A 24115-nucleotide genomic window follows, 5' to 3' on the forward strand; every position below is an offset into this window, starting at 1 on the left:
AAGATCTCATTGGACAGAACACCTGAACGTTCAGCTGCCAGTGAAAACAAACATTCCAAGTTAAAAGCACTTTTTTATTCATTATTAAGAAATCATGTTATGAAAATAATGACAACTAACCATATATCAGACAAATGTATCTTTCCATATGTTAACAACAAAAGTTTGCTCTGGAGGACGTGACATCTCAGCAGTCACCAGAGCAGAACGGTCTTCTCCTTGTGCTCGGAGTGTGCTTCGTCTCATCCTGGAAGTGTTCCCACTGTTCTTTCATACTATAAAAATGCTGGCTGTTCACGTTCCTCCCAATGTCCACACATGAGAATACACTTGTAATAAATTTTGTTTGTGAGAGAGAAGTACACACACATTATATATATATATATACATACATATATATAATTTGCACACATTGTGTTCAACTTAATTGTATGACTTGTGTTTTTACTGTTATTCCACTCTTTCAGAGTTCACTATCATAAAGTGTGGATTAAACTGCAGAAAAGCAACACACTTCCACTGTGGTTTTTGCACCATGACTATCAAAAATAGATCCCAGTACATTAAACACCCAGGGCTAGACTTCTGGCCATCTGGCATAACGGGTGGGCCGGCAAAACTTTTGGGCCGAAAGACTTGAAAAAACAAAAAAACAAAAAAATTTTTTTTTTTTTGGTTGACTGATTGCCCAATGGCCAATAAAACAGGTAGAGGGAGGGTCGAAGGCCAAGGTCCCCTCCTCCTTGGCCCCTTCTGCTGTCAATCAGCCAGTCATGTCACGGCCCGGCAGTCTCATTGGCCAATGGTCAATAAAAATCAGGTAGAGGGAGGGCCGAGAGCCCGCCTCCTTGGGGCCTTCGGCTGTCAATCAGTCGATCAGTCAAGGCACAGCCAGAAAATAAAAATGTAAAAGAAATGCATAGAAGTAGCGGAGAAATTAAGAGAAAAACAAACGACAAGCCCTTCAGGCAGCGGCGCCTGACAGGTGATGATGGAGGAATTAACCTTTAGGGAGTCTATGAGAGAGAGGTGGAAAGATGAAAGCACCCGGCAACATGCGGTAAGAAGCAATAAATATTTATCTGCCGGGCCCAAATATCATGAAGTCAAGTTAATAACTTTATTTTGTTAGCTTGCTAACTTTTTGAACAGTAACAGGTGCGCACGCAGCCAGGGGGCAAGAGCACAGTTTCTGCTGCCTCCACTATGTTTAGCACATCTGAACTTTTAATGAAGTTTAACAGTTATGGACTTTAACTTAATGACTTAATTGGTTGACGTTAATTGACTGGCACAGCAACAAGCTAGGCTAGCTGCTGTTACCAGTTAAACATGCTAGTGCCTTGTTGTCATAACTTCATGTTGGTCAGTTCTGTCAGTGTTTGAAGCTCATTTGCTGTTGTCTGTGCTAGCTTGATCAGTTGTTGATAGATAGATAGATTTGGAGGTGATAAACAGACGAGCAGTTGGAAGTGAAAATTATGATGTTAGTGTAACAGTGTTAAATTTGCTAGTAGGACATTTCTGTCTCTGCAGGCTAATTTGCCCACCCAAAGGGATCTTTTTAGATATGTAAACATTTGTTTCTTGAGCATTAGTAGAACACCATTTTAAAGTGAGCATGGAGTTTCCACTGTACTTTTACAGTACTGTGTGTTCTTTCATTTTTTCCCTGCAGGCTTATTATCTTGCTTTGTTGTGCTGCATGTTATTGCATTTATATTAAAAAGTGAAACTTATCCATTCTGACTTCCTGTGTTTTGACACTCTAGGATGAGGGCTGTCTAATGTAGCCTAAATGTAGTGTAGTGTGGAGTGATATAGTTCAGATATCTCCATGTTCAGGAGAGCACTAAGATACTTGGTGAGTTATCAGTTGTGGTGGGCCAAGGCTGATTTTTTTGTCCCAGTCTAGCCCTGTAAACATCTGTTATCACATCAACATTCAGTGACCTCTGGCCCAGCCCCTCAACCCCATCAAGTGGCCTCTGACCAGGACTCTCAACTGCAGCCAATGGCCCCAACCCCTTCTAATATGTTAGCTTTGATTTTCAATTGTGTTCAGTTCAATAAAGATGATGTTAAAGTCACCTCAGTCTTTGATCTTCTAAGTGGTATAACCTGATGTACAAAGCACATTCACCTTATCAGTGTGTCTGACAGAATTTTTCTAGTACAAGTAAAATGTTATACAGTATAATAGCATTATGAATCAGGATAGATAAAGTTTTAACATTTATCAAAATAAACAATGACCCATATTTTACTAGAATTCACTAAAGGCAAAAAAAACTCGACATTAGACTTCAAAAGGATGCTAACTATTTTGGCATGATGAAAATGGGAATGACAACAGCTTTTTTTTTAAAGTTTTAATGCCGCTTCAAACTTCCTTATTTGTCATTTCACATTTTTACTGACATCTTGTTATTGCACTATCCCTCTGCTGCTGTACATACATATAATTCCCTGCTGTGGTATCCCTGCTATTACATTATCTAATAGTTTATCTAATCTTGTTTTATATATATTTATGTTTAATTCTGATAACACGTAAATATGCTCCTTATTTGTTTATATGCGGCCAATAATAATAATAATAATAATAAGTAGGCCTATGCTTCACGGCTGTATTGGTGCCATTGATTAAATCTAATAGACTCCATCCACCTCAACGTCCTTTGAGCTCCGCCCCGAATTGCAACCTGCAGTCAGGTGTACTTGGTTGCTGCCCTCTAAAGTTTTGTTTAGTCCAAAATGCAAATTCACTTAGTTGGAAAACGAAAGAAACATGAGTGTGTGCCTGGAAACGACGTGTTGTTGGGTTGGGCATCATCATCCTTTATAAACAGCGGACGGATTAACATCAGTGTCTTTGACGAGCCGGTGAACAGCAGCACTGATATGACTCTTCACCACAATGACTGAGGTAGGCCCACTGTTTGATTAAACTACTTATTATTAGCATCTGAGCTAATAAACCAATATATATATAAGGTCATTGTGGGGAAATGACATGCCATAATGGAAAATCAAAAATCATTTGATACTAATTTTATTTGTCTTTTGTTGTTGTTTCTTCATAATGTATCCAGTATATCTGTATTTTTTAATGTAAGCCTATGTATTTATTCATTTGCACGTTTATTTCTGCATACATTTATTGGTCCATTTCCTGCTTCAGCGTTAGGCTTCACATAGCAGTGAGGAAGCCTAACGCTGAAGCAGGAAATGGACCAATAAATGTATGCAGAAAAAAACGTGCAAATGAATAGTTTTTTTTAGCCCAAAGAGTGCAGTCTTCCTTTTTTTGTGAGTGTGAATGTTTTGAAAAGCACTTCAAATTAAATGTGTAAAAATAAATAAATTAAAGCATTGAAAAAAAATTGAGAAATTGAGAAAACGATGCAGTAAAGTTTTGTTCTTATTTAATTATTCGCACACCTGCCCCTGTATGCCAGGCTGGAGAAAAACAATGGCACCTTCATGATCAGGTGATTCATAAAACTAGGCAACACTATGAACACTAGAGCAGTTTCTAACCACAAAAATTGTAGGCGTAAACACTGTTATCGTTAGACCTGAAGTCAAGGTGAGCAGCGGTTGACAGGTTCTTTTTATGCTTTTTATTATTCCATTTATTTGTTTGTTAAATTAGGCCTATAATGGCTTTCGCAGTATATATTATAAATCTATAATATGACCTATTAGGAAACAAAGCAATATTTATATATATTTAGCCATATATGTATTTTTATATATATATATATATATATATATATATATATAGGAATTCTGGGGTTTTTTTGCCCAAAGAGTGCAGTCTTCCCTTATATATTTGTGAGTGTGTATGTTCTGAAATGCACTTCAAACTGTAGAAAACTAATGTGTGTGCAGGAGGGTTACCACATTTAAATCAGCTTTGTGGCAGCAGGTGCAGGTCTCTTTTAATATCACATGAGGATGTAAAGGGACGTTTGTTCTTCAATGCACTGTATTCTGACTCTCTTTCAGCATCCACGTCAGGAAGGATGAGTTCAAAGACAAAGAAAAAAACTCGGTGAGTTGCAAACCTATCGGTTTTTATGTTGTTTGTTTTGTTTGGGGGGGGATTATGATTATGAGGAGGATTATGTCTCAGATTTAGTTCTTGCAGCATAGGTTTGATGAATAGACACTGAAGAAACCTGTTGCACATACCTATTTGCATAATAATGTATCATGCATAGATACATATACTTGATGTATTGAGTTTTTCTGTGTTTGCCTGTATGTTGTTTTATACCCTTGTTAAGCACTTTGTGGTTTTATTTCCTGTGAAAAGAGCTTTGTAAATGAAATTTACATACTTACTTAGAATTTAAACCATTACTATAACATATATAGAGCTCATATTTATGCTATTCACGCTAAGTAAGGGCGAGAGCTGTGTGTTCATGTGGAAATGAGAGCTTATTTCAGCACTTGAGGTTCTCAGGAGTCGTGCCTGATTTCAGGCTGCACAACTCTTTGAGGAGGACACACCCTGTGTTGATTTGACTATTAAATCGTTCTCCTTTTTTCCAGGAAGTCCTTCGGGGCAACAGCACCGCCCTTCATTGACTACCTGAAAGATATTCTACGTCGATATCCAGATGGTGGACAAATTTTGAAGGTTGGTTCAATACTCTTGTCAAATACTGGTTATGATAATTATGGTATAAAACATTTCATATTATCTAACTGATATGTAGCATATCAGTGGATTCCCCCTTCCCCCTTCAGCTTCAATCTGTAAAGCTCTGTTTACTGTTTTTTGTGAACAACTTTTTTATTGTTTTTAAAGGAAAACAAGTACAGCAGCCCGATTAAAGTCAAAGGTACATTGCAATCCAATTAAAAAATAATAATGATGATTTAAAAAAAAAAAAAAAATTTAAAAAGGGACCAGGCGGCGAAAACCCTCACCCCCCCCCAACTTTGATCTCTATTAAACTCTTACAGGACATAAGAGACCATGTTTTAACAAGAAATGCAAATAAAAAATATTGATTACAGCAATTCCTTGATCTTATCTACCATTGTTTGCCATGCTAGAATAGTATCAGCTCCAGCACCGTGCATTCTCAATCAATCAATCAATCAAACTTTATTTATATAGCGCTTTTCATACATATAAATGCAACACAAAGTGCTTTACAAAAAATAAGAATAAAAACAGTCGATAAAAATGACAAAACCCACCCCTCCTATCCTTACATACACATACATGCACAAACACACACTCAGACTCACACACAGCACATATGGTGCCTGCCACTGAAAGCTCATATTTATTATGTCAATGCATGTGTTAATCCAATGGGGCTTGGTAACTGTATGTGGAGGTTTCCAGCGTAAAGCCAGCATCTTTTTGGCAGCAGTGATGCCCGTTAGGAGAATACGTCTTATCCAGCATGTCAATTTTAATGAAGTGGTATCATTCAGGAGTAACACAATGGGAGAACATGGTACAGTGACTTCCAGTACATTAGATAAGGTCAAACAGACCTCACCCCAAAAAAGCTTCACATCCCTGCATTCCCAGTATATATATGAGCCTATAAGTCCATCTGAGCAAAGGGTGCAAATTGGAGATGATAAACGTTTCATGAGAAAGTTTCTCCTTGGAGTGAGGTAAGTCCTGTGGATATAATTGAAATGGATCTGTTGATGGTTTGGGTTTTGAGAAGCCAAGACAATCGAGGACCAAATCTTTTCCCAGTTCAATGAATCTCCTCCGATGTAGTGCTGCATTTCATTAGACCACACATGTACAATAGGGAGGGTTTTATAAGAGGCATCCTGGAGAAGTGAATACATTTGGGGAACCAAACCTCTTTTTTATCCTCTATTGTACAGAATAGAGTGCAAAGAGTGAGCAGTAAGAGGAGAATTCCATGGCACTCCATATGCTTTCATAGATGATCGTGGTTGAAAGTACAGAAATAAAGATGTTCCAGGTAATTTGTAAGATAATCTCAAATCATTAAAATCACAAAGCCCATTCTCAGCTAAAACATGGATACCCCTAGAGCTCCAATCCGGAGATGAGAATGGGACATGGATCAGAATTGGGGTTAAGCCAATCTGTGAGTGGTTTCGATACATATGACCAAAAATAATATTTGAAGTTAGGCCCTGAAAGACCACCCTCTGTTTTATCTTGTTGAAGTGTAGTTAACTTCACACGTGGTCGTTTCCTTCCCCAAATAAACTTAGAGACCAAAGAATGAACTTTTTTCCAGTAGTCAATTGGGGATGGTAAGGGCAGCATCGAAGAAAATAAATTTATGCTTGGTAAAATATCCATTTTAATAACTGACACACGAGCTTGTACTGAATTTGGCAAGTGAGACCATCTATTAAGATCCGCCTCAATTTTATTATAGATGCCCTGAAAATTCTTATTGGCAATATTGGCTAATGAAGGAAAAATGTCCACCCCTAAGTATTTAAATTGTTTGAGCACTGGGATGTGCTGAGGTAATCAGGTTCACTTTAGAGTTTAAAGGAAGAAGCGCAGATTTTGTCCAATTGATTTTATAACTGGACAGAGAGCTAAATTTGTGAAAAGTATCCAAAATATGCAGTAATGATAAGGTTGCTCTATCGAAATATAATAATATGTCATCAGCATATAGCGATATGGAGTGTGTGGTGTTGTTAAAAGTGAATTATTTCTGAAATGGTCACAATAATCATTGTTTTTAAATGGTTAATGGAGTGCACTTATACTACACACTATGCTCATTCACACAGATTCATACTGGAGGCCGAGGCTACCAGGGCACACTGGTGCCACCTGCCACCATTGGGAGTTCATTCACACACCGATGAACGCAATGGGAGCAATTTGGGGTTCAGTACTTTGACATGTTAGACACAGGCTGCCATGGTCGGGGATCGAACCACAAACCTTCTGATCAGTAGGCGACCTCTCTACCAACTGAGCCACAGCCGCCCCTAAGTAATGTTTTTAAGTAATGTGGAGTTAAAGCGCCATCCTGTGGCCTTAGTTGGAGTCTTGGCAAGTGTGAGCTGTGCTCTGATAACACAATGGTCAGAATAAGAGTTAGGATAAATCACAGCTGAATGAATTTCAGTGTATAAAGTGCAGAAGCCAGTAAATGATCTATCCTTGAATAGGTCTTGCGTCTGTACGAATAAAAACTATATTGTCTTGAAGAAGGGTTTACAGCTCTGTATAGATCTGTTAGACTAAAATCATCAACCAAACCTTGGAAGGCAGATGTTGACGGAGGGATATGTTGAGATGGTGCACTAGATCTATCAAGTAAGGGATGAAGGACAGCATTCATGTCAGCGCCAATAATAACTGAAAAGTCCTGCGGGTCATAAAGTCTTGCTGATTGTGCCAAAGAACTCTGGACTAAAATGATTTGTGGCATATAAACATAGAAATGCTATTCTCTGACCATATGTTTGTTTTAATGTAAGCAATTCGACCATCTTCACTTTCATAGCTTTCAATTTTTGTTAAGGATAGGCTACGTCTCAATACCACCAGGGCACCACGGCTCTTGGAGTTGAAAGTAGCTGCAGCTCAAGTATAGTAAAGGTTTGACAAACGTTCTTTGTCAGAGTGTTTAAAATGTGACTCTTGAATGAAGGCCACGTCTATCTTGTGTCTTCTAAGCCAATCAAGACACATGAGTGCTTAATGGGGGCATTTAAACCATTTATATAGACATTATTATTAGACATTATAGACATTATTACGGATAAGGCTGGGCAATTTTTTTTTGTTCCTGTATATGAGTTATAGTCAGAAATGGGCAGATCCAAATATTCAACCCGATGTCGCCAAAAAAAAGGAAGAAAAAAGGAAAAATACGAACTCTCATCTAAAACTATAACATATAAGGTGGCAGTAGCCACAAACATAACACCCACTACATGGGCTCCTGAACTGAGAAAGCTGGCTATCATACTATCACGAAAAAGAAAAACAAATTTCCATCAAAGTTAAGAGTTGTGTTTTTTTATTAACCAAGCAAAAAAATATCAAACTCTACTGCGAAACTGTAATTATTTATCCATATCGCCTGTTGGAACTTAAATCACTAAAGTAAGCATTATAATAAATCAACAAAAAACAGCAGAGTCACAGTAACTTCAAGTATGCACTGAGGTATGTTATTATGGCTGCATGGGATGATACTTTACTTATCTAGAGATTCATTCGTCAGTCCACTGGCTGGGTCTGAGCGCCAAGGAAGTCTTCAGCCTCTGCCTGGGTCTCAAAGAGGTGCACTTCTGATTTGCGGTGACTGCTTTAGTTTGGCTGGGTAAATCAGGAACGGAATGAAACCGAGTTTCCTCGCTGTCTCCATCGCTTGAGAAAATGAGCCGCGCCGTTTGATGGTGTAGTTACTGTAGTCCGCTGCAAAGCGGATCTCTTTGCCGCTGACCTCAATCCGAGAGCCTCTGGCTGCCTTCAGGATGCGGTCCCGGTCTGTGTAACGTAGCATCTTGCAGATCAGGTTGCGGGATCCGGTGATGCGATCTGGTCCTATACGCATCACCTCCATCTACCGGTGAGAGTGGGGAACCATTTAGTGAGCGAGGATTAAACAAATTCCGATGCGTCGCCACTTTCAACTTTTTCTGTCAGGTTGATAATGCGAACATTATCCCTGCGGGACCTGTCCCCTTGCTCCGCCAAGTTTGCTTCAGGTTGGCAACATGTAGTTTGGAGAGACTGCCCGGATTTAGCCAGCTGTGTGGAGAGCCCATTGTGGTCTGCTTTCAGCTTCTTTATTTAATTTGAGTTCTTCATTACCTCTGCTTTTATGTTGTCCAGCTGTTTCACAAACTGTTTCTCAATAAAGGTTTGCTGCTCTTTCATTGCGGAAGTTAGCATGGATGATACAGCTAGCTTAAATGTCTCAAGCTTTTCGTCGTCTTTCAGAGGGTCAAACCCGGTTTTGCTTCTCAAACCATCAGCCATCATATAAACGGGAGTTACGGAGGCTCCGGGCAAGGAGTTGTTAAGTTAACGATGCAAGATAGATGGATAATATGTTAAAGTTAGGAGGGGGAGGGGGAGGGCAAGAGCAGTCGCGTTACGCAGCCATCTTGTCTGCAGGTCGCATGTGTCCAGCTCTGTTTACTGTTTTATTTTCCCCCACAGGAGCTGATTCAAAATGCAGATGATGCTGAAGCCACAAAAGTGATTTTCATCCATGATGAGAGAAGCTATGGGACTGAGAGCCTTTGGACTGATGAACTGGGACAATACCAAGGTATGCAGGGTGTTCATACAATAGCCATGCTCTGAGGTGGTTATCAACATTAGTTGTGATGCATTTTTCCAATATACAAATGTATAATGTAATATACAGTACTGTGCAAAAGTGGTCACACCAAATATTGATTTGATTTAGATTTTTGTTATGGTCAGTCAATTTTGCACTTAGTTAATTGAAAAATAAATAAACTATTAAAATTTATATTTTTGAAAGCATTCTTTATTTTTTCGCATCTGCCTTAAACATTTTTAAAGTTTGTATGTTCTGCTTATTTCATTTGGGTTTCCGCCCATAGTCAAGTGTGGTTGGCCAGATTGTAAGAATAGAAGTGTATTTAAAAAAGTCATGAGCACCTCTGAAGTATTTTTTGCCTGTTTTTGCAAAGGTCCTGCTCTTTACGCCTACAACAATGCAGCATTCACTCAAGATGACTGGGAAGGAATTCAGACGGCAGGGAGGAGTGTCAAACGCAATCATCCAAACAAAGTCGGGAGGTTTGGAATCGGCTTCAACTCTGTTTACCACATAACAGGTAAAACTACATAAAGATAAACCCATCAACCAAGAGTCTCAGTTTAAGTTTTTGTTTTACATGTATAGTAAGTTAATGGGACCATTTTGTGTGTTTTACTCTATTCACAGATGTACCAAGTATATTCAGTTCAAAGCACCTCGGGTTTCTGGACCCCCAAGAAAAAATATTTGGGGTCAGACAGGGAGGTTTTCAGTGGTCTTTGGATGATGCAGACGACCAAGAAGATCTTATGACTATACATGATCAATTCCAACCTTTTCATGATATAGTTTCACTTCTAAGTGGACAAGAATGGTCAAAAGTCATCAAGGAGAATCAACAATTCGATGGGACAGTTTTCAGGTTCCCCTTGCGCAAAGAGGCATCAGATATCTCAGATAATCTATATGACTCCAACAAGGTGGTTGAGCTTTTTGACAGCTTCATTGCGGATGCTGACTTAAGCCTTCTGTTCCTGAAAAATGTGATCTCCGTGTCCTTGATACATATCGACGTACATGGCACTGTAAACAGCGGACTTGAAGTGAAATCCTCCGTCCCATCAAATGTTGTTCTGGAGTCCGAAGACGAGTCAATCACTGAGAGTTCAACAAGGTTCAAAGTGATAAGCCTCGACTCAGAAGACCACAAAGAAACAACGTGGCTTTTGACAACATGTACCATGAAAGAAGGCAATGTAGAAGAGCTTGATTCACTTGCAAAAAAGTTGAGTTTTTTCCCTCAAGTTGACTTGGCATTCCCTTGTGGGGAGAAGAGAGACAGTAGAGAGAGTAGACTGAGCTGCTTCCTCCCACTCCCAAACAATGAATCCAACAAGACAGGACTCCCAGTTTATGTCAATGCGTGCTTTGGCCTCACAGACAACAGAAGACACATCAAGTGGCAAGAGGTGGACCAGAAACATGACGAACATGCTGTGTGGAACGAGTTGCTGATGAAGGAAGTGCTTCCACAAGCATACCTCATGATCATTCAAGATGCTATCAAGCTTGCTCAAGCATCTGTTCTGCCTGTCTCCTACGTGTACGATCTGTGGCCAGATATCAGCCAGATAAAGCACCGAGAAAAATGGTATGCCGTCGCTCTGGATGTTCTTGATCACTTATTCAAACAGAATGTGGCTGTCCTCTCTCTTGCCAAAAATGAAAGACAGTTCATCACTCCATCAGAAGCTGTGTTCCCCTGTAATGGTCCAACAAGTTCTGACATTTTGGCTGCCATTGAAAGGACTTTGGTCTCCTGTGGAGAAAATCTTGTCACTTTATCAGGCAGTGTCGCAAAAGCTATAAATGAGGCTTATCCACAGCCCAGCACCCTTAAACACGTCACCCCAACATTCCTAAGGAACATTCTCCGCAGGATGGACATGCACACCATCTCTAAAGGTGACAAACTTTGCCTTTTGGAGTATGTTTTGAGTGATGGAAAATACAGAGAACTCAAGGGCCTTCAACTGCTTCCACTCAATGACGGCTCTTTCAGATCTTTCACAGACCAAGAGGAGGACACTGCTTTAATTGACAGCAGTGAATTTCCAAGGTGGGTTTTAAGATTTTGCCCTTATTCTCTTTAATAGTCTATATTAAATATATTGACACAAGTTATAATTCTGTACTTGGCTATTATGTTAGCCAGGTCCAGGATCATCAATAGTGATCAGATCACACTTGCTTCAGTATATTATTTGACAATTATTATCATTTTTATTTCTGCTTTGATTGAAAAGTCTGCATTTGTTAACTCACTGTACACTAAAATTATATGCAAACAAACTTATTCTTTGTGCAGAGTCTTGCTACCATGCTGCAAACACCTCTTCATCCCAGATGATCTCAGTCAAACCTGCAGTACCCACCTGAAAGAACTGGCGAGAGAAAGTAGGAAAATAATCTTAGAGAAAACGTATTTAAAGGTCGTTTTGCATTTTTGACACACGCCATAAACATTTATGTATATATTTAAAACAAAATCTATTTTTTTAGATTTATTCAAGGTCATCAACATTGATGCAAACCAGGTGGCTGAATATACAAAGAAGTATCTGCCACAGGACTGGAAGCAGACGAGGACAGGGCTTGTTACCTGGAACATCAGCAGCAGTCAACATCCACCTTTAGACTGGCTCCAAGAATTCTGGAAATTTCTCAACACTCACTTCAAAGAGTTAAGTAATTTCAGTAGAATGCCATTAATACCAGTCAGCCCTCTGTCCGCCAGTCAGCATGTACCACTAGCAAGACTAGAGCAGAAAACAACCCTCATTTTTCAGAAAAGCAAGCAGATGAACTTGCCAACACAAATAGCTCAGTTGGTGAACAAAGTTGGTGGCACAGTGGTGACAGGAAATGAGTGGCTTAAGCATGAAGACCTTGACTCTTATGTGCTGTGCCCATCTCCCAGGAGTGTCATGAAAGTCTTGGTGAATTTAAATTCTCAGGATGTCATCAAAGAACTCAAAACTGCCTCTCACAAAGCACAAGAATAGCTGAAAGATTATGTTTCTCGCCTGGATTCTCTTTCAGTCACTGAGAAAGATTTACTCTCAGAGTTGCCTCTCTTTCAAACCATGAAAGGATCAAGTGTTGCAGTTCAATCAAAACAGGCTGTGCTTCTAATTTCTGGTCTAAAAGTACCGACAGAGTTCCCCATGCCTGATTCAGTTGTGCAGTGTGCAACTGAGGCTGATCGCAGACTGTTACAGCTGCTCAAAGTTAATATCATGGATACTGCAGAAGCAGCCAATCTCCTGATTGACTGTATTGAGAAGGGAGCATGCAGAAAAGAAGACACTGGGAAAATCATGACTTGGATCTTACAGAATGGCGAGATGCTTTTCTCTCAAAATCAGACATTGAGGCGCAGATGCAAGGACTTGAGCTTCATTGAAATGAATGGAAAGCTGAAAAAAGCATCAAACTTTTTTGACCCAAGAATTGCAACCTTTAAAGTCATTTTTCAGTCAGATTTCTTTCCCCCACCATTGTACACTCACACGTCACAGATGCTTCAAAGCCTAACAGAGCTTGGATTGCTAAATAAAGAAGTAGACGTGTCACCTGAGCACTTGTTGCATGCCGCCACACTGATTGACAGTAAACATGTCAGCTCTCAAGCTGAAGCTCTCAAAAGAGCTAAGGTGCTCTTGAAGATGTTGGATACTAATGATCTGCTCTCAAAGTTCTCTCATGAGCAGCTTCATCGCCTCAAAATGCTAAGATGGGTCCCATGTGCTAAACCTGGCAGTGAACACTGCAACGACAAATCTCAGACAAGTTGTTTCTTTTGTCCAGAAGAAATAAGACATTCTATGTACGAGGACATTGTTGGGCATGCAATGCCTCTGGTGGGAAGTTTCAGTAACAGAGTTAGCAGCCAACTTGGTCTTCAACGCCTACCCCCACCTGAAAAAGTTACAGAGAATTTGACAGTGTTGAAATCAAAATCACAGAAAATGTCTGATCCTGACACAAATGTGGATTTCAAGAGAAAGTTGCACAGCATTTACAAACACATGCAAGACCACATCTCAGAATTTTCAACAATGATGAAAAAGGACAAATCCTGGCTGTGGAGCCACAACCAGTTTGTATCGCCACAGGATCTGGTCCTAGACTACCCACGTGATCTTGATCTGAGCGCCTACATTGGGAAGGTCCCAAAGGAATTTCTGGCATACAATAAGTTGCTCCAGGAGTTTGGCCTAAGAACATCGTTTTCAGATGAAGAAGTTATTGGTATTCTTCATTCCATCAGGCAAACCATTGAAGGAAGACAACTGCCATTTGCAACATCCTCTGAGGTAAAAGTGTCAATTGAAATTCTGAACTGGCTGTGGAAAGCGAAGAAGATGGTTCAGGATGACATCCCAGTGCCAGTCCTCATAGAGGGTGACCAACATACCCTTAAAACACTGTCAATGGCAGTCTTCTGCGATGTGAGCAAGAATGGGTTGAAAGAGCTGAAGCAAAGCCAGGAAGAAATTCATGTTGTACATGAGGAAATCCCAAGAGCAGCTGCTGAATGGTTTAATATCCAATTTCTCAGCACCCACAAACTTCGGCTGGAGGTTGAACAGTGTGGACAATCTGAACCGATAACAACAAGGATTAAAAACATTCTTAAAGAGTATGATGAAGAAAGTGACATCTTCAAGGAGCTCATTCAAAATGCAGAGAATGCTGGGGCAGAAGCCTGTAAATTCTTGGTAGATTTCAGAGTGCACAAAGACGCCCCTGATAGTCACATTGACCCTGACATGACCCTTTGCCAAGGACCTTGCCTGTGGGCATTTAATAATGAGCAGTTCACACCTGAGGATTGGAAAAATATTGTCAGAGTTGGAGCTGCCTCAAAGGAAAACAAGATGGAAAAAATAGGAAAGTTTGGACTTGGATTCAACACTGTGTATCATGTGACAGATGTTCCTTCCATCCTCAGTGGCAACAGTCTTCTCATACTTGATCCAAATGTAACTCACCTCAAGAAGCACATCAAACATAAAAAAAATCCTGGAATCAAGCTGGATCTTGCTCAGCAGGGACTTTTTCGTTGGTTTCCTGGTCAGTTTGGACCATACGAACGCATTTTTGATTGTAATTTTAGCAGACAAAGTCCCCCTGAACCTTATCCAGGCACTTTGATCAAACTGCCTTTCCGAACTGAAGAAGAGGCTGTTGAGTCAGAAATAAGTTCAAAGGTGTATCACAAACATGATATCATCTCTTTTCAACAGCAGTTCACCATCAATTCACAAACTCACCTGCTGTTTTTGAAAAACATCAACACACTGTCTCTACAAAGTATCTCAAACGAAGCATCAACTCCACCGAGAGATGACCAAATAGAAACTCTCCTCACTGTCTCCAAAACCACAGTGAATACAAACAGGATTCCTTATGAAACCGTGTCAAAGCAGCACCAAGCTGAGAAATCATTGATGAAACTTGATAAAAAGTGCAAAGAGGTAATTGATTCCTGCACAGTCAACATTGTCCAAATAACCAGTCAGCAATGTGGTGTAACTGAAGTCCAGTCCTGGCTCCTGTACAACTGCTTTGGGACACATCAGTCTTTGCAAATGGCCCTTCAAGAAAACAAGCAAGCCAAGTTCTCTTTGCCCATCGGGGGGATTGCTGTGCCTTTGCAAAAACATCCAGATACTGGAAAGCTGGCCTCATTACAAACAGATCTTGTTGGACAGGCATTTTGCTTCCTTCCTCTTTCCATTCACACAGGTCTTCCAGTCAATGTAAATGGAACATTTGCTGTGAAGAGCAACCGAAAAGGTCTGTGTGAGAGTGGGGTCAAACATGACTGGAACAAAGCCCTTCTACAGGATCCTGTAGTGAAGGCATACATCACTGCACTTTTGGCACTTAAGGAAATGTCTGAAAACAAGCAACTGGAAACTTACTGTTATCACACTGTTTGGCCTGATCGAGAGAAAGTGAGTGAAACCTTCATACCTTTGGTTGATGCATTGTACTCCATCATTGGTCACCAGTCCACTGGCCCAAAGCTCTTCAGTGATGGAGAACATTGGTGCTCAATGAACAATGCCATATTTCTACACGAGAGCATTGAGGAGGATAAAGACATCTTCGCGCTTGCTGTGCAGGTGTGCAAGAAACAAATTAAAGCACCCAACCATGTTATTCCTCTTCCACTGTGGTTGAGAAACAGCTTCAAACAGTCAGGCTTTGAAACGGTTTTACTGAATAGAACATGGAACTGGCACAAATTTTACAAAGAAGCAGTGTTTAACAACCTTGGTACCATGGACCCTGAGAGCAGAGATACTCTCGTGCTGCATGCTATTGACCTTAACATTGAAGAAATTAACAGTCTTCTGGTCCGCTATCCATGCATCCCCACAAAATGTGGAGAGCTCCAGTATATCAGGAAACTTGTGAATCCGACAGGGAAAGTTGCCTGTCTTTTTGAATCAGAGAAAGGACGCTTGCTTGGTGGCACCAAAAATGACTTTTGCGCCCCCAAAAGGATTCAGCGCTTGTTGGAACTTGGAATGGCAAATGATCATCTCTCACTGGAAGACATCACAGAGAAGGCAAGCAAAATCCCCCAAACCTGGACCACTAACAAAAAGAAAGCATATAGGCATTTGAATTGCCTTCTTGAACTTTTGAAGGATCATATGAATGACAAAGACTCTCTCCACTGGGAAACACTGAGGATGACTGAATTTCTCCCAGCATTTTCCCCCAGTGATACAAAAATGGAAAGAAATGTCATACTTAGAAGGCCCATAGATGTATTTAGTGAAAAATGCTCCCCACTCGTTAACATGACACAACATGTTCTGGATCATACCGATCTGGAAATACACAAAACCGATCCAGTCCTGCAAATTCTGGGAGTCCATGACAGTCCAGGGCCTGAGAAAGTGCTTGAGCAGCTTCAAGAAGCATGTGGGAAATCTCAATCCATTGACAGATCCATGCTCAACAAAATAGCATTGGAATGCTACAGGTTTCTGGACCATTGGCTCATTGATGGTGGGGATTCCACACTCATTGCACAAAGGGCAAATACATTTCCCTTCATTCTTGTCGGCAGTACATTTGCAAATGTGAGTCGTGTAGCTGATAATGAGGAATTTGAAGCAAAACCTTATCTTTATGTACTTCCATCGCTCTTCAGTGCTTTCAGCACACTTTGGGAATGTGTAGGTGTTGAAAAAGGTTTTACAACCAGTCAGTTTCTAACTGTACTCCAGGAGATGCACTCTCAACATGGTAACAAGACCCTACCAAAGAAGGACCTGTCAATTTGCCTCACAATTTTAAAAGCCATACATGAAGCCAAAGAGAAAACAAGTGACTGTCAGATACCAAACCAAGATGGTGTTTTACAACCTGCAAGCGAGATGTTTTACAATGACAGCCCATGGATGCCAGTCGCTCCAGGTGTCACATTATGTCATGAGGATATCTCGCGTGCTATGGCTAGACACTTTGGAATCAAAACCACCAGGCATCATACCCTGCAAAACTATGAGATTGAGATTGAGTTTGAACAGCATGAAGAACTGACTGCTCGAATCAAAAACGTAATTTCAGCCTATCCAGCAAAGAAGGATATCCTTAAAGAGCTTATCCAAAATGCTGATGATGCAGAGGCAACAGAAATTCACTTTGTTTGGGACAGACGACGGCATGGCACAGAAAAAACATTTGGGAAGAAATGGAACCAATTGCAGGGTCCAGCACTGTGTGTGTTCAACAACAAAGTGTTTTCTGATGCTGACCTGGCTGGAATTCAACAGTTAGGAGAAGGAGGAAAGCACAACTCTCCAGGGAAGACAGGAAAGTACGGAGTAGGATTCAACTCTGTTTACCATCTGACTGACTGCCCCTCCATCCTCACTGGAGATGAGCTACTCTGCATTTCTGATCCCAATCGAAAATACATTGAAAGTCATTCAGACAAACCACCAGCTGGCACTGTCTGTACACTAGCTGACACTTTCAAGAACATGTACATGGACGTCTACAAATCCTTTCTTCCAGACAAATTTCCTCTTAAAGAGGGTACCATGTTCAGATTACCTCTGAGGATGGGTACTATGGCAAACACCTCTAAAATATCACAGCAGGGCGTCACTGACCATGACATGGAAGAACTATGCTCTGTACTCTCAAAAGATCCCGAAGGACTAATTTTATTTCTGAAAAACATCTGCAAAATAAAAGTCCATGAAATCAATGAGCGTTCAGGAGAACTCAAAACCATCTTCATGGTTGAAAAAAGTCTGCCGCAGAAATGCAGCGAAACAAAAGATGCTTTTGTCAAACTTCAACAAATTGCGCTGCAATCAGACACACCAGTAACACCTAAGCAGGTCATTTATGGAACATTGATTTCAACCTCAGATGAAAGACAAACTAGATGGACCATTGCAGAGAAGTTTGGCTCTTCCAAAAACAGTGGTGATGATGAACTAACACCATTGGAGAAACTTCCCCAAGCAGCCATAGCAGCACAAGTGAGCTCAAAAATCAACAAGAGTTCAGATGTGGCTCCACCCAGCCCCATAGATTTTAAGGGAGAAGCTTTTTGTTCCTTTCCTTTGCCAGGGACAACTGGACTGCCAGTGCATGTCAATGCAAATTTTGAGGTAGATTCTGCCAGGAGAAATCTTTGGAAAGAAGATGGACAGGGTCTAAAATATAACTGGAATGAATATTTGAAACAAAATGTCATTGCTCCACTGTATGCAGATCTCCTTCACTACATCAGCTGTAGCACTGCAGAAAAGAAAGTTGATCCTGCACATATTGAGTCACACTACTTGTGTTTTTGGCCAACTGTGTCTAAAGATGTTGGCCAGGATTGGCATGAAATGATACATGAGGTATACAGATCAATCAAAGAAAGAGGCCTGAATGTGATTCCATTTCTGAGGAGTTCAACACAAACACTTGCAGGCCGTGAATTCAGGAAGCACTCTTTGAACTGGTGTGATGTCACAGAAACTGAAACAACTCGGGCACCTTACCTGATACACTGGATGAGTGATGAGATTAATCCGATTTTGGAGGACCTTGGAATGAAATTGGTTCCTCCTTCCATGCAAAAAGTTTGGAAAAGTTTTAAAGCTGCTGGCATTGCACTGAACGACGTGAATCCTTCAACTGTGCAGACTTTCCTAAGAGAGAAAAGCCTCAATGACTCAACCCAAACAGATGAGGGTTTACCCCTGCCCATAAGTGCCACTCTGATCAAAGATGCAACAAGATGTTCAAAGCTCTTGAGTTTCTGCTTAAGTGACTTTCACTTGAAAAAGGCAAACTCCAGTTCACTCAATGGGCTTCCACTTCTTCTCACAAGAGATAATGTTTTGAGAGTGTTTAACTCCAAATCTCCCAAGCTGATATCAAAATATGACAGTCCGTTCTCTGGCTATGAGGACCAGTTTGCAGATCATAAGACCAACAGAGAACACATTAAAGTTCTACAAACTTTAAACCTTGTCAAAAGCTTGACACTTCCCTGTGCAGCAGAATATCTGAAGCCGTTAATTCAGCAGCGTCTTCAGAATTGTGAAGTTGATCCACACAGTGGTCTTCATGTCCCGAACGAGAACATGTTGAACTGGCTGAAATCCCTTTGGACGTTCTTAACAAGTCAAGTTAAACCTGCAACATCTAGTGCTGATGAACAAAGTCTGGCATTAAGTGATATGAGGAAGCTCTTCAATGAATGCTGCATCTTGCCTGTTGTGTGTCCGAGGTTGAACAACAAACACTTCCTGCAAACGATGAAAGACATGCCAAGTGTGATTCAGTTCGCCATAGACAGTGACATATCAAGCATCCTCTTTAAACTTGGTTTTTTTAAGCTTGACAATGTGTTTTTCTCAAAGATACATGTAGACATGCAGGATCGTTTACTTCTCCACTCAGAACTCATGGATGTGAATGATAAAAGTTGTGTGTTGGATCAGGTCTACAACATTAACCGCCCAGAGTTTTCCCAGCTTTCCAATGATGATTTGAAAGAGCTTCAGTGTTTCCTGCAGTCTGGAGTATCAAAGTCCAAAGACAAACAAGCATACCAGAGTAAGCTCAAATCCTTGCCATTATTTGAAACAGTGCATGGTAACCGAGTGAGGATTGATGGACATGAAGAAGTATTTATCCTCAACAGCAACTATTCAAGGACATTTCCAGATTTGTTCAATCTGCCCAACAGTAACAGCATTTTTCTCAAAAACAATCCAGAGAACTGCAGTCTGTCAGAAACACTGAACATCAAAACCGTCACTGATATGGACTATTTCATGAAGTTCATTCTGCCCGTTGTACACACATTCACAGAGATGCAGATACTTCACTGCCTCAAACTGTTACTGTCACTCCCATTTCAATATTCTGACAAAAAGGACACAATCATTTCCTCAATGAAGACTGTGAAATTGATCCACAATTCTCAAGGCAGACTGGAGACAGCATCGTACTACTTTGATGAAAGTGTACCGCTATATCAAAAAATGTTGCCCCAAGAGAGATTTGTGCCTAAGAGATTTTGGACTGAGTTGTGTGAAGAAAATCCATACACACTAAAACAACTAAAAGACTTACTCAGGGACCTTGGAATGAAGTATGTTGTGTCAAAAGATGACATAATAACATTTGCACAGCAGTTAGAAACAGAAGCAAAAGGAAATGGCCAACTTAAGGAGTTAAAACAGAAATCATCATTAATTTTCGAAGCAGCTTGCACTATAGTGAGTGACAGCAACAAAGAGGAAAGGTTGCTGGAGAGTATAGCTGACATCAAGTTAATTTTCCCAGTGAAAATTCAAAAAGAACTGTGCAACTATCATCAACCATTTGCTGCTGAGGAAACTGCTGTTAAAATCAGAGGATCTTTGATGGATGGCGATGCTAAGCATCAGGAACTGATTTGGTCATCAATGCCAATTATAGACATACCAGGTTATAAGTCAACAAAGCTCCTGAAAATTATGAAAAATGCAGGAGCTCATGAACAACCACCTACACTCTGTGTAACCAGTAACATGAGCAACATCTGTCAGTCGCCCTGTAAAACTGACCAGTTGGTCAAAACGCGTGCTAAGGTGTTTCGAAGTGCTTATGCCTACCTACAAGCAAATGTGTTTCAAGGCCAACCATTGGCTGGTCTTCCTGTTGTGTTGATTGAAAAAGACAAAGAACTCGTGAGACCTGATGATGTGTCTTTTTCACTCCCCCATGAGCGTGACTTCAGGCCATATTTGTACAACATTTCGCCGCAGGATGTCATGTTCGCAGACTTCTTCAAGAAAATTGGTGTAAAGGACCAACCTACTGCACTGCAGTATTGTAATGTTCTTGAAGCAGTCTATGTGGATTCCTGTGAAAAACCGCAACTAAACCCAAACCAACAGAAAACTGTGAAAAGTGCTGTTAAGCAGTTTTTCAAGTTAATTAAGGCTGCAGGAGACCAGTCGCTTGTTGACGATGTAAAGACTTTGTATCTTCCTGCAGTAGATGGTAAATTATACCCCTCACATACACTCTACTACAACGACACAGCGTTTGAGACCAAAAGGCTGGAATTAGCGTTGGAGAATAAGTTCCTGTTGCTTGAAAAACTCAGTGAATGTCATTTAGGCAGGAACAGATTTGAGCATCAAAAGTTGCTGCAATTGCTGCCTGAGAAATTTAGGCCTAAAATGCTGACTCAAATCACAGAGGAGAGAGTGGAGGAAGCATACATGCAGCTTTGTGAGCTTGAACCACACTGTGAGTTTAGTGGATGGTTTGAGAAACATCTGTCTTCAGGAGCATTTAGACATGGACTAATTTGTCTTATAAGGGAGCAGTCTCAAGGAAAAATAACACAAGAAGATGCTACAGGCATGTGCGAGAAGACTTTTGGCAGTATTCAGATTGTCTGCTGTGGAAGTCTGAAAACAAAGCTGTTTGTGAATAAACAGCCACTACACAAAACTGCTACTGAAACCAACGTTTTTGTCAAAAGAGAGCAACAAGGTTGCATCTTTTACTTGAAACACAACGATGACATGGCTCTCAAGGTGAAGACTCCCATCTGTACGATACTGGCAAAGGAGATAAATGCTCTTTTAGGAAACAGAATGGCATCAGATCATCTCTCTGTCCTTGGACAACTTCTCATGTCTGACAGCCTGCAAGATGTTCTGACAACTCTGGCTAAGAATGGGATCCATGACAGTGCTGAGACTGAAAGCATGCTTCTCAATCAAACAGCCCCTGGAACAGAAATTCCTGAGGAATGGCATGAATCCTTAGACATGAACATCCTCAATAACTTTGAAGAGGGGGAATATGTTGGCTACAGCACCAACAAAAAGTATATTTATGCAGTTATTGTTGAAGAACTGCCTAGGCAGGCTGGACTATATTCTCAGAGATACAGGATAGATATTGGAAAAGATAAGCCAGTTGAAGTCAGTTGTCTTGACTTGTATCAGTTTAAACGACAGAAGAAGACTGAACCTGAGGAGAGGACTTGCACATCTGTGCCACATTCATCCCAACCATCAAATACAAGTTCCTCATCTTCAAGATCCTCACCAGCCTCTATTGACGAAGCTAAACAGGAAATAGACAAATGTTTAGCAGAGATCTGGACTCTTCCTAAGGAGGAGAAGGGTGAAGCCATCAAGCGACTGTACCTTAGATGGCATCCTGACAAAAACCCTGACTGCCCACTTCTCGCCACTGAGGCATTCAAATACTTGAAGAATCAAATTTGATGAGCTCAGTAAAGGCAAAGGCAATAGTGGAGGCTCATCCTACCCATCATACAACTTTTGGACCCATAATGAAAATGTCCCAAAGCCGAACAGAGAGGAGGCCCAGCGCTGGTGTAGACAAGCTCGCTGTGATCTCAACGCAGCTCAAAAAGACATGAGTGGGGCGAGCACAGAGTGGTGCCTGTTCAAAATCCATCAAGCAGTGGAAAAGTCTCTCATAGCTGCAAAGTATAAAAAGGATGGCCAGCGTCCAACAGACTGCTCCATTTCAGTCCTTGCTGCAAAAGTTTCCCTTTACAACCCCCAAATGAGAGTTCTGCCTGAAATTGTGCAGAATCTGAAGACACTGGGAGTGGACGCCAAAAAAACTCAGTATCCAAACTGCCATCCATTTCCCCATATTCCCAACGATCGGTTCAAACCAGAGAATGAAATGTTGGCGCTGGACAAGGCATCTGAGCTTCTCAGTAAAGTAGAGGCATGTGTGAACTAGGGATTTAAGACTAACAGGGTCAGTTCAAGATGCTTTCACATCCATATTGTGATAATATTACAAAAATATAAACAAAAGTGATTTTTTTTGTTTAACAGGATAGAAAAATAATGTGAAAATTCTTCAGAAAGATTGTTTAATTTCTGAGTAACTGCCGAAAATGTAAACATCAAAGACTTTTGTGAGTCGTAAAAATGTATCACAACTCATCGAGAACCAATGTGCTCGCTGCATTCCTTTTTTATGAAAATATATATATTTTTTTCTTTCCATTTAAAACATTTACAACTAATCACTGAGGACGATTATAATCTATCAATTTGTATTGAAAATGAAAAGATGTGCTCTTTTTTTCTATGTAAACATTTTTAAGTACTCATTGAGGGCCAATTTAATTTCTATCTTATTTTGTTATGAAAAATGTGAATGTATGTTGTTGTTGTTTTTTGCAAGGTAAACATTTACAACTACTCATTGAGAACCAAGATAATCCTTTGCAAAGAAAATGCCTGTCAACTTTTTTTGTTGTAGTTTATGACTACTCATTGGGAACCAAGATAATCTCATTATTACATTGTTATGAAAATGCAAATATAATCTTTTTGCAGTGTTGTGAACATGTATAACTAATCAAAGACAAGTATAATCTCTGTCTTACTTTGCAACAAAAATGCTAACTTTTTTTTCCTATGTTAATGCTTAAAGCACATCTGAATTGTTATGAAAATACAAATTACATTTTTCTTGCAATGTTGTAAACATTTATGGCTACTCATTGAGGACAGATAATCTCTTTATTACTTTGTTATGAAAATATAAACTTGTTTCTTCTGGTTTCAAAACATCTTTCCAAAGGGTAGCATTCCAAAGTTAGCCAGCTGGCTATCACTGGTATATTTTTACAGAGATGTAGACAACGGTTAATGTGCGTTGCCCTAATAAATGAATAAAATGAAATGTTGTGACTCTGGTTATAATTTATAACTTTTCACTGAGGATCAATATAACCACTGTAAGACTTTATGTAATGCAAATATAAAGAGGTTTGGGGAATTTTGATGACCATTTTTCTTACAGATTTTCAAAATGCAATATATTTAAATTGAATCGGGTTGCAACCCACTTATTGTATGGGGGAGATTTCTGCCATAATTAAAATATTCTATTAAATCTGTAGGCCAAAGGGACAAATTTTCATATACCATCTGTTAAAGATGGTATAACGACTCCTGCCTCTAAACTCTACCTGGTGTCAGACTGTTTCACCTTGTTGCTCAGAGGTGAAAGTTTGACGGACCTTCTCTTAGGAACGGTTGATAAGGTAGGAATGTACAAGGACCGTTCAAGGGAGGAGTTTTGCGAACGGTCCGTTGCTTAGTGGTCTTTAATAAGTTACAGTGAATTCTATGTAAAAAAAAAAATATATATATATATAAAAATATATAGTCTAGTTTTTTAAAATTTTAAAATAAGAAATATTTAAAAAAAGAAATACCATAAACGGCCATTGTAACGTATATGTCACATCA

The 24115-nt window shown here is 40.1% G+C and overlaps 1 protein-coding gene across 1 annotated transcript; it reads left to right on the plus strand.

Moving 5' to 3' along the window:
• The first annotated feature begins 4031 nt into the window (after nucleotides 1-4031).
• On the plus strand, nucleotides 4032-23483 carry LOC131979070 (sacsin-like). Its single transcript, XM_059342962.1, is given in 8 exon segments — nucleotides 4032-4060; nucleotides 4567-4654; nucleotides 9176-9287; nucleotides 9679-9825; nucleotides 9936-11367; nucleotides 11617-11705; nucleotides 11811-22090; nucleotides 22092-23483. Coding segments are annotated over 8 exon segments (12672 nt in total). The 3' UTR covers nucleotides 22587-23483.
• The last annotated feature ends 632 nt before the right edge of the window (nucleotides 23484-24115 follow it).

Source organism: Centropristis striata, chromosome 10 (assembly GCF_030273125.1).
Source record: "Centropristis striata isolate RG_2023a ecotype Rhode Island chromosome 10, C.striata_1.0, whole genome shotgun sequence".
Taxonomy (NCBI): Eukaryota; Metazoa; Chordata; class Actinopteri; order Perciformes; family Serranidae; genus Centropristis; species Centropristis striata.